Source organism: Aspergillus affinis, assembly GCF_023601865.1.
Source record: "Aspergillus affinis strain CMG 70 chromosome Unknown NODE_37_length_269496_cov_86_605002, whole genome shotgun sequence".
NCBI lineage: Eukaryota > Fungi > Ascomycota > Eurotiomycetes > Eurotiales > Aspergillaceae > Aspergillus > Aspergillus affinis.
In genome coordinates, this window is record NW_026515818.1 from 65,708 (window position 1) to 79,664 (window position 13,957).

Genomic DNA, 13,957 nt, shown 5'->3' on the forward strand with positions numbered 1-13,957 from the left:
AGCACACAAACCTAGAGAAACGAGGCGGTTGAAGGAAGGTGAGGGGAGAGAAATGAAGGAAGGGGGAAAAGCGAAGTGGGAAAACGGAACCAGCAGCGAAGAAAACGAAACGACGAGGATATAATGGGACTTCGCACGAGGGCGAGGCCGACGGGACAAGGATGTGAAGAGCAACTAAGCGTTAGGCACAGGAGGTTAGTGATTTAGTATACTCCCAGCTGCTTCATGGGGTCTAGTCACAAATCCAGCGAGTGAATGCCGTCGTCCCATCGCCGCACGTGCTGAGCTGCCTTCCCCGCCGGGTAAGTTGCTCGCCCACCGACTCGGACCAATGACAGGGGACACATGACATAGAAGGCCCCACTCCGATCCCATGGTCCCGTGACCTCCCGTCTGGGGTTGGCGTCGTTCGGCAGAATTACCGGTATCGTCGGCGGTATCGATAAGACAGTCCAGCCCCGTCCATCCTCGGTCGTCCGCTTTGCGCTTCTCGATCCAGGTGAGTTCTGGGCCGAATTGCTTCAATTATATTCCCCGCAATTGATTCGTTTCTAACTCGTCTCCTCTCCTGACAGTATATTCCGTACCCTCATCGGCGCCCCGACCTCAAATGGCATCCGTGAATCCCCAACTGCCCGTGGAGTCGGCTTCGTTGTCCGCCTCTCTCTATGACGTGTTGATATACCTGCACCAAAATCAATATCCCCATGTTCCCAACCCGCCGTCATGTAAGAAACGTGCTTCGGTAGCTCTCGTCCTTCGAATCCGACCCACATATAATCATTGGCCCACCTCCGAGGGCGCTTCGGTGCCTCTTCCAGGCCACACCGTTCCGGTCCCCGAACGATTGACATCTTTCTTCTCTCAAGACTGGGTTCGGAATGGAGACCCGGAGGTTCTCTTCATCAAACGGGCGTCTCGCGCCGGGGACCGCTGGACTGGCCATGTTGCCCTCCCAGGAGGCAAACGGGACCCGGAAGACGTCGACGACAAGGCGGCTGCTGTTCGAGAGGCCTCGGAGGAAGTAGGGCTGGACCTGACAACGGAGGACTGTATACACGTGGGGAATCTGCCAGAACGGGTGGTCACCACCAGCTGGGGCTCGGTACCGTTCGTCTCTTTCATCTTCCCTGCTGGAGAGCGCCTCAATATACTGACCCGAGTGACTCTAGGTTGATGGTTCTCTGCCCTTTTATCTTTCTGATGACTCGTAGCGACTCCCCCCCTCTACGTTTGCAGCCAACAGAGGTGGCCTCTACCCATTGGGTCCCCTTGCGGGCCCTTCTGTCGCCATCGTTGCGGACGGTGGAAAACGTGGATATGTCTCAGCGGCTCTCGAACATGGGTGGGATTATACCGCGATTCGTCTATCGCTGCACACTGGGCATGATGCAATTTTCGGCCGTACGCCTACGGCCAACGGAAAGCTTGCAGTCTAACACGACACCGGGAGTGATCCCCGACGATTATCTGGCGCCTCCCGTCTCGCCTTTGCGGCGATGGACGACGTGGTTCTCTGGCCGTCAACCCGACCCTGCTCAGCAGGAACGGCCGTTGCTCCTCTGGGGCCTGACCCTCGGGATTTTGGCCGATTTTTTGGATATGCTTCCGCCTCATACTGCGGTGAAATTGTGGAAATATCCGACGTTCACCACGCCGGATCTGTGGTTGATCGTAACAGTACTGACTTACCGCCTGCGAAAACGCAACCAGCTCCAGATCCAGTCGGGCGCGCGACCTAGCAATACAGCGGTGGACGGTCAAACGGCGGCGCTGCCAGTAACGCAGACGACCGATGACAACAACGAAGTGGGCATCGGGGGACTCGGCGTTGGCCGATACTACGGACCATCCGACAAGGTTCCGGATGGAAGTAAATACGCCGTGGGAATCATGCTCAAAGGCTACTATTCTCGGTTGCGGGTTGCCGTCTCTATCTTCCTGGCCTGGCGGGCAGTCGTCGGATCTCTGGCGGCGGTATATATTTGGCGGTTCATTCGACGGCGGCAATAAGACTCTAGAAAGGGTAAGATGTGGCATATTGGTAGATATATGGTAAATAATCTGTAACAATAACAAGATTTACCCTCAAGTATAACCACGAATTAGAGCATAGACAATGTTGATTTGTATTGTTCAGGAACGGGCGTGGTGATCAACGGATTACATAATCCGGCCTATCGCGATTGTTGTTTGTCGCCTCGACTCTCCTTCTCTCCCCGAACTTCCATGCTTTCCCCATTGCCCTCTCCGCCGTCATGGCTGCCACGCAGAAACTCTACCCTCGAGGGACCGTGAAACGCATTGTTAAAGCCCACGCCAATCGAAATGTCAGCAAGAATGCCGATATACTGGTGAATATTCAGTTCCAACAACGGCCCGCAAGTGTATCGATTCCCGACTCCAGCTAACGATGCAGATATTCCTGGACTATATGCTTTTCATGCAGGAGTGAGTTCCCCCTGAATGTGTCGGAATCCGAGTCGCAGAGATATTGTTTCTCTGGCTTGGTTCGCAATGAGCTCAACTCGAAACCGAACCTGATACTAAAGCGTGTTTGTTTTCTAGGCTAATGCGAGAATCGTCCATTCGATCGCGGAAAGCGGGTGAAAAGAATATCTCCCCGAATTCGGTTCGCAAAGTGACTGAGGTGGGTGGAGTAGAATCATTCCATTTGATCCCATTGCTCTTCGATTGCTCAACTAACTTGTCTCCCTCTCCAGAGGACACTACGAAAGTTCAAGGGTTAATCGGATCGAAAGCTTAGAGGACGATGGGTGGTATATTCGGAAAGGAAATCGCAGGTGGAAGCATTACGGACTGCAAAGGATTGAGGATGAGATCGGGATCAGTGTTTTTGGTTTTTGTTGATTTTCCACTGCTTGTTTCTCTGTTAGCCTTGGGAGGAAGTACATCCAGGGAAGATGAAGATGATAGAGATGGCGTTCATGGAGTCTTATGATACCCCCCCCCCCCCCCCCCCAACAATCAAATACCTCGAATTTGGAGACGATTTCTCAGCCTGCCAACCAGAGCGCAGTGCATGAGCTAGGCAGAATAGTGAATCAAAGCCACCCAGCTGTTTGGGTGTTGGTTGGGTGCGCTGGTCCTGCAGCACGCGACAAGGGCGGCCTGAGGTTCGGAAGAGTTCCACCCGCATCTCTCGTTCCGCTCAGCTTCTCTTCGCTTTGTCTTCATCCTCCTTTCTCCGCTCTCTCTCCCTCTCTTTCTCTTTCTTCTTCTCGCGTCCCCACTCTCTTGCCGTCATAAATCCCATCTAATACCTCCCCCTTTTTTCATATATTTTCTTATATTCGCTAGCATCATTGCATCATTGTATCCTTCACTTTTTTGGTTGAGAGATCAGCTCAATTCCCCCCACCACCCACAAACACACAGTCGTTCTGTCCATCGAGCATCATGGCTGCCGCTCCCGTCAACAGCAACCCTCAAGCACAAGAGTCTTCGTCGGCGAAGCTCAAGCAGAAACACGCCCCTAGTGCTTCTATCGTGTCCAAATCCGATGAAGCTCTTGCGACCCCCAACGGACTCGACAACGTCGACAGCCCGTACCTCAAAGAGCTCCAAAAGTAAGCCGGCGCTTAAGTCACGCAATGAAATCGGGCGCGCTGTCCGGCCCTTCGCGGGGACCTTATGTACTGGAATGCGATTTGACTGACGGTGTTATTTCGAATAGGAGCCTGCGCAATGCGAACAAGAAGCTGGTTAGTCACCAACCTTGACGACTGTCTCGCGTTCACCGCTCACCGTTTTATTTCCCACAGAATGCCACCGCCAAGGTCGATGCCATCATCGCCGAAAATCCCGGAAAGTCACTGGAAGAACTGGTCGCGACGAAGAAGATCAATACCGATCAGAAAGCGCAGGCCGAGAAGAAACCCGCTTTGCAGGCCAGCGTCGCTCAGATCGAGGAGCAAATCGGCCACCTCAAGGAGTTTGCCACTCACTATGAGCAGCGCCTCGTCAGCCAGAAGGCTGACCTGGAAAAGCTTCACCAGGATGAATTGAAGGCTGTTCAGGAGAAGGCTACTGCCGAGGCTAACGAAGCAAGCAAGAAGGATCTGAGAGCCCGGCTCCTCAGCCTGAGCAAGTTCCTTTACACTGCGGCTACCATGAGGCGGTCCGGGGACGAGACCTCCAATGTAACCCGTGCGTTCGAGGGCGTGCTCTACCATATCTACGCTGGGTCAAACGACGCTGTTTCCTCGATGCTCAAGGTTGTTGACGGCGTGGATGAACCCGTCGTTAGCGTCGAGGGCGAGACCTTGGAAGTTACCTGTAAGTTTTCCTCAAGGGCTTTGAGTAGAAACGTTTCCCAGTACTAATCGTGTTCAATTCATTAGATGGCAAAGTCAAACAGTCTGCCGAGGAACAGGCGCCTGCGACCGAGGAAGTGGCTCCGGATGCCGCTCCCGCGTCCGACCCTACGCTGGCGAACGCCGGTTACACTGAGTTACAGGATACTTCCTATACCGCCAGCGCTCCAGCTGCGGACGAGGCCGCTCCCGCCCCTGAAAACTCCGAGCAGAATGCTCCCCCCGCTCAAACGCAGGTCTCTGATGCTGCAAACCCCGTGGCGGAGGCTACCTGGGATCCCAACACCGGTGGCTCTCTCAGTCCTTCCGCGACGGCGGATGACTGGGTTGAAGTGCCGCGCGATCCGGCTGAGACCGATACTGGCCTCCAGGCCACCCCGGCTGCCGTCGAGGTCGACGCGCAGAATGCGGCTGCTGCGGAGGCAGTGAGTGCCAATGCGGAGGAAGCCTCTGCTCCGAAGGCCCAGAAGGGAGAAGCGCCGGAGGGAGCTGCGAACCACCAGAGACAGCACAGCTTCCGTGGTCGCGGCAGAGGTGGACGTGGACGAGGCGACGGCTCGCGGGGACGCGGTCGGGGCGAGTTCAAGGGTCGTGGACGCGGCCGTGGAGGCCGTGGTCGCGGTGGCCCTAACGGCGCACCAGCTGCCACTCCCGCGGCTGCCCAGCAAGCTTAAATCGCACCGTCACTTGGGGGTGGGCCGGGAATTGTTGAAGATGACTTGACTCCCGACGCCGATGCTTTCCCGCCTTACGTTACACCGGAAATCTTTTCCCCCTTTTGCCCTCCCGGAATCTTTCCAGGTATCCTTCCATCTTTTCTATCTGGCGGTCTTCTTGGCCTCCGACATCTTCGGCATGTCTCTTGTATCTTTCCTATCTAATACGTTCATGGGTAATGGTGGTGTTATGGTTCACGAAAGCGACGAATCTCTTGAAATGTTTACCACGAGGACTTCTTGGGTAAGAGTGACGATCCGTCGCTCTGCTTTTCTCTTTTTTTTCTTTACCCCCGGGTCTTTTTCCTTTTTGGATGGTTGGCATCCCAAAAGTGGCTGGTTGTACATGTCTTGCAGTTATTGAGCGTGCATAGTATTCCTGCTCTTCAATCTTTTCCTTCTCCCCTTGGCGTGGCCTGTATGCTTCGGGACATGGTACTTGTTTTGACAGCGCCGGCACCCTTTCTTCTGTATTTTACTTCCTAATCCTGTTGGTATGCATGGAGATGATGTGAAGGCTGGATCGTTTTGGGATGGCATGATTGGAATTGAGACGAACTAGGAGGGCACTCTTTTGTACTTTCTTACGGTGGATGATGGTGGATAAGGTGGCTAAGCAATGGATACCACGGCATAAACCCACCTGAATTTGCTCCTAGCTCTTAAGTGTAGAAGTAGAAGATATGTGCTCTATAGATCCGTGCTCCAGACCAGATTGTTAGGGCTCGAGGCGGGGCTTAGCTAAGCGGGGGACTGAGCTGTTCTCTTTTGTCTCCCGCTGGATTTGTTTATCATCTCTCTCATTCAACCACCACTCGCAGTCTGCTTGTGCTTCCCTGCTGCTGTTACTTCCACGATTTCCTCATGTTGGACTGATTGATTCATCCATTCCTTTCTTTCTTTCCTTTTTCTTGTCTTGTTATCCTCCCGGTCTTCTTAGGTTCTCGCTCTTTTTCTTTCCTACTCCTACAATTGACCACCATGGCGCTAGCCGCAGATCAGCGGAAGAAGATCCTCAAGGTCTTGATGACCTCGTTGCTGTTGGATTTGGTAAGAAAGCCTGTCAATTTATGTAATCTTTTTCTGCGCAACCGTCCTAACCAGCTTCGCAGATATCCTTTACTTTCATTCTCCCGCTCTTCCCGTCCCTGCTCACCTTCTACCGCAACCAAGACCCCTCCCCGGACTCCCTCTTGAACCGCGTCTTCCACTACCTCAACGCCTACAAGAACTCGTTTGCCAAGCCCATCGACTCGCATTATGACATTGTCCTTCTTGGAGGTGCCCTCGGGTCTCTGTTCTCGTTATTGCAGGCCATCGCTGCCCCCTTTATCGGCCGACTCTCCGACAAACATGGCCGCAAGACTGCTCTGCTCTACTCGATGCTGGGCAACACCCTAAGCGTTGCGCTCTGGGTCGCGGCCACTGATTTCCGAACCTTCCTGGCCAGTCGCGTCGTCGGCGGTCTGAGCGAGGGCAATGTGCAGCTCGCCCACGCCATCGCCACGGATATCAGCGATCCGAGTCAACGCGGCTCGACCATGGCCTTGGTGGGCGCCTGCTTCAGCATTGCGTTTACCTTTGGGCCAGCCCTGGGAGCGGCCCTTTCAAACATCACAACGGTGGCCGCAAACCCATTCGCGACTGCGGCGGGAGTATCTCTGCTCTTGATCGTCGTCGAGACGACCTACCTGTACCTGTGTCTTCCCGAAACGCATCCTCGTCTCACCAAACTCAGCCACGCGACCTCTTCCCCAACCGGAGCCACCGCCACGCCGTCTGACAACGCGACCCAATCGTCCTCCCCCCGCAAGCATACCAACATGCCGGCCATTCTGAATGCCATCCATTTCCTCTTCCTTCTCCCCTTCTCGGGCATGGAGTTCTCCCTGCCGTTCCTGACTGCCACCTTCTACGCTGCAGGCTCCGGCAGCCCGTCTGCTCTGAACGGTCGCCTCCTGTCCATGATGGGACTCATCGCCTCACTGCTCCAGGGGACCATCGTGCGGCGACTGCCCCCGCTGGTCATCGTGCGAACCGGCGTGGTCGCCTGCACCATCTCGTTCTTCCTCCTTGGACGCGTCTCATCCCTGGCAGGATTGTACGGGGCCGGTAGCTTGCTGGCCGTCACCAGTGCAACGGTGGTCACCGGTCTGAACAGCCTGGGCAGCCTGGAGGCCCAGGAGGGAGAGCGCGGAGCCGTCCTGGGCCGGCTGAGAAGCTGGGGACAGGTTGGCCGCGCTGCGGGCCCGGTGCTCTTCTGCTCGCTGTTCTGGTGGGTTGGGCGGGAGATCGCCTACACCGCCGGGGGATTCGTTATGGTGGTTGTCTGCGTGGCGGTGTTCACTACCCTTAAATCGCCGCCCGTCGGGCCGGTCGCTCCTGCTCAGAAAAAGAAGGCCTAAACGTGTGATAAATTCGTGTTGTATCGGCGATCATGCTGTATCGCGTCTTATATACACACAGAAACTACTTCTATCTATATCGAGTCCTAACTGGACTTCGTTCTCGGCACTCTCCCGACTGAAGCTCAGCGACGTCGGGTGCTGCTTTACTGCCGTTGCTGGGCCAGTGGCTGTGAATATTAATGTGTTTTTCGTGGAATGGAAATTGAAATCCATTCTCCGCGCTTCCACACCTAAACATCATTTCCTCCTCGTACGATCGACTGAACCTCTGTATTGCTGGGTATAGTATACACGCGAAGTAAACCATAGAAATACAAAATGAGATGAGATGAGATGATCAGTATGCGCGAGAGCCGACCCAAAGAAAGAATCCCTCAAAAGGTGATTTCGAATATTCCTCGATACCTGCGCCCCCGTAGAAGCAGAGAAGAATGCGCCTAGCAAGAGCCGATAAATCGAAAGAGAGAGGCGAAAGGAAATCAAGAGACATCAATGTGTCAAGTCCAGACCAAACCGATCGGGTCTTATAATGCTGTAGACGGTGGGGAGAGATTGAAAGACAAGAAAGCAAGCCTAAGCGAGCGAGCGCATGTTATATGGTCATGACCGTCGAGAGGACTGACAATCGTCCCTCGCGTCGGAACTCTCGAACTGCTGACATCCCTGGAAAGCCAGGCCCGGCTCAGCAGGGGGATCCAACGACCCTCTCGCCTTACCGATCAACCAGTCCGTCAAGGTGACGAACTTAGCGGTACGCTCCCAGCCGGTGGCGTTATCGGCATGTTCGATCGTATGCGACAGCACGCGGCCCTCCTTGTCAAACGAGAAGATAAACAGGCCTGTGAACTGCTCTTCCTTGGCAAGCTTGAAGATCGGCGCGTCGCCGCCCAGCAGCACGCTCAGACCTTTGTTGATGCCGTTCTTCGAAGCCGACACATGGTTGGGTTCGGGCTGCTCGCTGCCACGCCGCGTCGTCCTCGTCGTCCCCACGGAGCTCGGGAGCTGCAGGTGGTCGTCGCGCCGGGGCTCGGTGCGCCATCGCACGACGAGCCGCTCATCGCCACCGTCACTTTGTCCGCATCGTTCGGGGTCCAGCACCGTCCCGGCGCGGACCATGCGCTCACTGAGGATCTGGAGCTTGACGTTGCCGACTAAGGGGAGGCTGCTCCATGCGACGGGGACAGTCCATAGCGCTGCGCGGTACAGCGTTCGCCCCTTTACTGTGGGCAAGTGCGGGTGTGTCGAGGGGAAGAGGTGGAGGGTGACGTTGGGTGAGAGGATGGTCGACGGCAGCGGGTTCACGAGAAGAGTTGGTAAGAGTGGGGATAGAATGCGGAGGGCTAGAGTTGTGAGACTTGGTCAGCGAGAAGGTCTTAAGGTAGGCACGGAACCAGGTAGATGGGGAAAGTGTACTTTTTCCGAGTTTGACAACGCGCTCATCCGGGGGCTTTTGATCACCGCCGTTGGAGTCTTTGCCGGGTCCGTTGGATACGGATTGATTGAGTCCCGTCTGGGAGAACAGCGTCGGCGAGCTAGTGGGACTTTTATGCCAGGGCTCGGGGAGAAACAGATCTTGCTGCCGGGTTTGCGCTAACGGCCGGAAAAGCGACGAGAAGTGTTTGCGGGAATTGACCGTACGGAGAGGAAGAAAACATATGCTAATGGGGCGTGTAGGCACCGCCGAAGGGACCGGTTTTGGCATCACGGGCAGCAGGCTTCCTGATACATGGGCTGATGGGGATAAGTGAGAGTCAGGCCGTGCACGACGACAGCAGGGAACGGGGAGGCAGCCATGTGTTGGACGGAGGAAGGAATGAAGGCATTGAGGATCCATGGAAATTCGACTTGATGACGTTGGACCCACCCGCTAACCTGATTGGGCCCGCCCCGGCAAACCAGACAAACCCGGCCGTTTCGGGAATCGTCAAATTAACATGGATCGATTATTATTATCATTGATCTCGCATTCTACAGTAGATTCTCTGGTATCATACTCTTTTATGTCGTCAAGCTAGTTCATCATCATCGCCTTCTCCCATATATCGTCGCTCCGCCAAATCGCGGATCTTGTCCTCCAACACTCCGCGCCCGAACCGTTGCGCAACTTTGACGGCCGCCTCGACCATCTTGCCATTGCGGTCCTTCATGAGCTGAACGAGTTCCAATGCCTTCATTCCCCGTTCTTCTCCTTCGCGACATTCAACCGCTAGCAGTTGTAGGAGGATCTTGTCCAATTCAAGCTCCTTGCGCGCCAGTTCGGCCCGCTGGCTCGCGGTCGCATTCGTCGACGTCAGGACATCCTGGAAGAGCGAGAGCATAACATTACCACGGACGAAGGCCTCCTCGTGCTTCGCTCCGTCATCCCCAGAAGCAGCCGCGGCATCTGCCTCGGATGCGCTCTTCCCAGGCGTATCGGAGATGGGGATGCGGAAGTCGAATTCACTCAGCAATGGTCGCGGGAAGTATGGATACCGGTCTCCACCCTTGAGGATGATGCAGTGGAATTTATCCTGTGCGACAGCAACCGGCCAGTAAGTTTCTTCCTTGCGTCCTGTTGCCAGACGCTCGAGCTGTTTGGTGTCAAGGAGGGGCACCCATCGTGCTTGCCCTGGGCTACGCCAGTGCTGTAAAACTAGAAGTACACCCTCCGAATCGTAGATGCAAGGGTCCTGCGAATGGAATCAGTATGGCCTCGACTATCAGTAGTAGGATTTGTTTGGTGGACAACTCACTCCTGAATCAGAGAAGAAAACGCTCTGTAGGTCCGATCCCTCCGGGATTGCCACCACGTCTTCATTCTGACAAACCTCGTCTCGTTTGACATTCTCGACCGTATACCGCAGGCTGGCAGTGCGACCATCGCTTCCCAATGGCCCGTTTCCAATGGTCATAATGTAGTCTCGCCAAGCCGCACAGGTCATGGCCGGGCTCTTCTGCCGATAGACCTTGAATGGGGTGCCGAATAGCGTGTATACACGAACGTAATCTTTAGTCGTCACGGCGACAACGTATGAATCACTCAGCGCCAGCGCTGTCCGGATTAGTCAAGTGATCCTTAAACTGGTTGACCTGAAATATTCTTACCTCGAATAAGCTCCCCCTGGGGCAGCTGGGTTCGCCAGTCGGCTCTCGTCGTCCACGTCTCATGTGGTCGGTAGAATATCGAAGCCGGGCTGCCATCCGTTGGATTGTTGGAAAAGAGTGTCCCATGCTCGTCTTGAGTCTTTAGTCAGTGTTTTTCAGTGCGTCGAAGTGGTGAATTTTAACTCACTTAGACACGCGCGGTCATAAAGATACGGGTCAGTGAAATGGAAATCACGGTGCATCTCCCGATCGTAGAACTCCACAGTCACGGTATTGTGCGTTTCCTGGTCAACAGTCCACACAGCGCCGGTCAGGTTCAGACCTAGTCTCGGTCAGTCTACTGATAGCAATCATCAGACGAGAAGGCTGATACATACAGAGATACCGTCGGTTACCTCGCCAAGGAGTGCTGCCAGGTTGAAGGGGTTGGTGGATTTTGGGCTTGGAGAACGATGTAAATAGCCGCTTGTCAGCGTGTCCCTCGATGTCGTCCAGATGTCCGTTTGATCGTTTGCCAAGTCCATTCATGCCCTCTGCATATCCAGCCCCGTCGTCGTCGTCGACAAAATCTTCCATGCCCTGGTCGGAGCCAAGGATATCATCAAGGGAGTCTGGCGACCCTGCCCGATCTTTTCGATCGGCTTCCTTAGGCCTGCTCACCAACGGCCGTCTTACATTATCGGAAATGTCGGCCAGCGGACCTGGGAAGATCGGGGCAGCCTGGAGCGGCTTCTGGAGGAGCGGCTGATATTCCCGCGGTACGATTCCGTCGTATATGAAAAGCTCTCCGTCCGAGGTTGTAAAGGAGAGCGAGTTGCTCGTAGGATGCCAGGCTAGGTTGATCACATTCGAAAAATCATAGCTCTTCACAACTTTCTGGGTCTTCGTCTCCCAGAGCAGCACCTGCCCGTCGGCACCAGCAGTTGCGAGAAGTGCTCCATTGGGGGACCAGCTGATCGCGGTGACGCCTCCGTTGTGACCGCCCGAAAAGACCTTCTCTTTCTTCCACTCGCCCGTCGAGAAGATCGAAATATCCCGTGTAGCTTCCGCAGTTGCAAACGCGGTTCCGTCCGGATGCCAAACCACTCGTGATGTTGTTTCGTCCTCTGCCTCGAGTCGCTGGATCACCCCGTCAAGTTTCTGGATCAGCTCTGGCTCCTCAGAAAGCAGGGAGTAGATATAAACTATGCCGTCCGTGCAAGACACCGAAACGTAGCGCCCGCTGGGATCGAAGGTAACGTGTTTGGTTCCCTTGCCTTGTTCGCGAAGATATTTCACTTTCGTCATATCGTCGAGGTTAACGATTTTCACCGTAAGCTCACTGTATTATTTAAGTTAGCTATACCGAGCTCACAGCATGTCATCATGTCGAAGTAGTCACTGACTCGCTGGCCACGGCCACCCATTCCCCGTCCTTAGAAACCGCTATATCTCTGGCCGGGAGCGCGCAACGAACAAGTAGTTTGTCCATTCTCCCTGATCCAACCTCGTATTGCCAGACCGTGCCGTCTTCCGCGCCCATGATGAAGGTGTCATTCTATTCATATTGTTTTAGCTTCGTGCTTCTTCTGAATGTATATATCGAGTGCGAGGCATACTGTGGCGCCAATTCCGAGGTGACCGTCCACCCCTTCGTCCACTGTCTTGGGCTCTCCATCTTGCCCGACGGTGTAGATTCGAATCGCAGAGTTCGATCCGCCGGTAACAATGTGGCGGCCGTTCGGAGTATACGTTAAAACAGTAGTTCCAGGCGTGTCTTTAGGTCATGGATGAATAGCACGGATTAGCCGCAGTAAAAGCGGGAGACAACTATCAATGGTGAATTCTACTTACGGGCAGGCCTGCCTCTGGGACGAATGGCTTCCGAGACCATTGCAGAGGTCGGACTGATAAGAGAAAAGGAGGTGATAGAAATGGTTATGGGAATATGAAGCCAACCGGCCACTGGTCGCTGGTAGGATCGCAACACCGCCAAGTCGCCTTCGTTGCAGCCGCGGAGACTCTCCCGCCCGACGCGCCGAGACGCGTCGCGACCCCGTCCATGTTTAGCCTAATCGGGTATAATAGAGGGCTTAGGGCTCGGGGTCAGGGCTTGTGCCAAAAATTGCTTCTTGTCATTCTTGCGCTCATTCTTCTCCACTTGTTTTCTTTATCTCTCTTTTCTGCAATACCTAGTATTCTTTTCATTCTCCCCGAAATATAGGCTATGGATTTAAAGGTCTACTCATTGGCCGCAAGAAAATCAAAATCTGGCCCGTGTTGCGCTTGGTTGACGCTGCGCTCGTACAGGCCAAGGTAGCCTCTTTTTCTTCCTTGCCGTCCGACAGGGTCCTTGCTCTCGATGACTTGCCGTTTTCGCTCGTCAAGACGCGCCGCCAATTCCTCGTCTAAGATTTCTACTCGCAGAATGCGCCGCTCTCCGTCACAGGTGATGAGGTCGCCGGTTCGCACCACCCCGAACGGCGATTCAGGCAGTGCGGATTCGGGAGAAATGTGAAGAACGATTGTGCCTCCAGCCGTCCCAGACATTCCACCGTCCGAAAGACGCAGCATGTCTTTCACGCCTGCGGAAGCAAGCTTGCGTGGTGTTAGGATTAGGCCCGCTTCGGGCATACCGGGGTTGCCAACGGGGCCTATTCCTTGAAGAACAAGAACAGAGTCCGCCGTAATGGGCAGTTCTGGGTCATCGATCCGTCGTGCTAAATCGGCTGAGCTTTCAAAGACGACAGCTGGCCCCGTATGAGAAAGTAGCCTGCGATCCTTGGATGCTGAAACCTTCATGATGGCGCCATCGGGGGCAAGGTTCCCGTGAAGGCAATGAGGGAAGAGGATGGGTAGAGAGGATCTGAAAGGGGTCTTATGATTTGTGTCGAGCGTGAAAATGTGCGGAAGGCAGAAGCATCCAAGACCTCCCCCCGGTTCGCAATGGCGAGTAAGTGTACCACAGCGTTTGTTAACTCACCAATGGCCTGTAGCACTGTAATTGCGTTTATAAATGATTCTTTGGAGAGTATGTCTTGCGGTTTTCGGCGTCCTACTGCCATAGACACAACATTTGCCCCGGTTTCCTCTGCGACTCTGATCCGTGCGGATGACACTGCAGGAGCAGACGCCCTCGAAGCGGCATCAGCCCCAGACCGGCTGTAATGCAAGTCATTGTGCTGGCAGTACCCATCACGCCATACGTTCCGATCTGACGACAAGTGCTTGATTAGCGCTAAAGAGCTGAAGGGCCAATGGACCCTCAGTCACCTAGGCGGGGGACTAACCGTTGGAGCAAGCTCTTCATTAATCGCAGAGATCTCCTCGATGTCAATGTTTCCCGCACGAAATGCGGCTCAGTTATTCCGACAGTCCGTACATGCTTCTATCCTTTGACCTCGATGATTGCCTGACAGCATTGGTCCCGTTA

The 13,957-nt window shown here is 54.6% G+C and overlaps 6 protein-coding genes across 6 annotated transcripts; 3 read left to right on the forward strand and 3 right to left on the reverse strand.

Moving 5' to 3' along the window:
* Positions 1-123: 123 nt before the first annotated feature.
* On the forward strand, positions 124-2,013 carry KD926_006743 (NUDIX hydrolase; the record flags this gene model as incomplete). The annotated part of the gene is made up of 5 exons (XM_053099748.1): positions 124-180; positions 237-302; positions 355-499; positions 576-1,110; positions 1,173-2,013. 5 exons carry the CDS (start codon positions 124-126, stop codon positions 2,011-2,013), a joined length of 1,644 nt encoding a protein of 547 aa, XP_052956486.1.
* Positions 2,014-3,420: 1,407 nt separating this feature from the next.
* On the forward strand, positions 3,421-5,011 carry KD926_006744 (uncharacterized protein; the record flags this gene model as incomplete). The annotated part of the gene is made up of 4 exons (XM_053099749.1): positions 3,421-3,590; positions 3,698-3,725; positions 3,786-4,299; positions 4,365-5,011. The coding sequence occupies 4 exons, from the start codon at positions 3,421-3,423 to the stop codon at positions 5,009-5,011; spliced, it is 1,359 nt and encodes a 452-aa protein (XP_052956487.1).
* Positions 5,012-6,034: 1,023 nt separating this feature from the next.
* Positions 6,035-7,458, forward strand: KD926_006745 (putative tetracycline transporter; the record flags this gene model as incomplete). The annotated part of the gene is made up of 2 exons (XM_053099750.1): positions 6,035-6,103; positions 6,166-7,458. The coding sequence occupies 2 exons, from the start codon at positions 6,035-6,037 to the stop codon at positions 7,456-7,458; spliced, it is 1,362 nt and encodes a 453-aa protein (XP_052956488.1).
* Positions 7,459-8,061: 603 nt separating this feature from the next.
* KD926_006746 (uncharacterized protein) lies at positions 8,062-9,163 on the reverse strand (the record flags this gene model as incomplete). The annotated part of the gene is made up of 2 exons (XM_053099751.1): positions 8,062-8,801; positions 8,875-9,163. 2 exons carry the CDS (start codon positions 9,161-9,163, stop codon positions 8,062-8,064), a joined length of 1,029 nt encoding a protein of 342 aa, XP_052956489.1.
* A 304-nt stretch (positions 9,164-9,467) lies between these two features.
* Positions 9,468-12,418, reverse strand: KD926_006747 (WD40 repeat domain-containing protein; the record flags this gene model as incomplete). Its single annotated transcript, XM_053099753.1, has 8 exons — positions 9,468-10,130; positions 10,194-10,492; positions 10,546-10,677; positions 10,733-10,867; positions 10,923-11,866; positions 11,931-12,082; positions 12,144-12,301; positions 12,379-12,418. The coding sequence occupies 8 exons, from the start codon at positions 12,416-12,418 to the stop codon at positions 9,468-9,470; spliced, it is 2,523 nt and encodes an 840-aa protein (XP_052956490.1).
* Positions 12,419-12,765: 347 nt separating this feature from the next.
* ilv3C (putative dihydroxy-acid dehydratase) lies at positions 12,766-13,326 on the reverse strand (the record flags this gene model as incomplete). Its single annotated transcript, XM_053099754.1, has 1 exon — positions 12,766-13,326. One exon carries the CDS (start codon positions 13,324-13,326, stop codon positions 12,766-12,768), a length of 561 nt encoding a protein of 186 aa, XP_052956491.1.
* Positions 13,327-13,957: the final 631 nt, after the last annotated feature.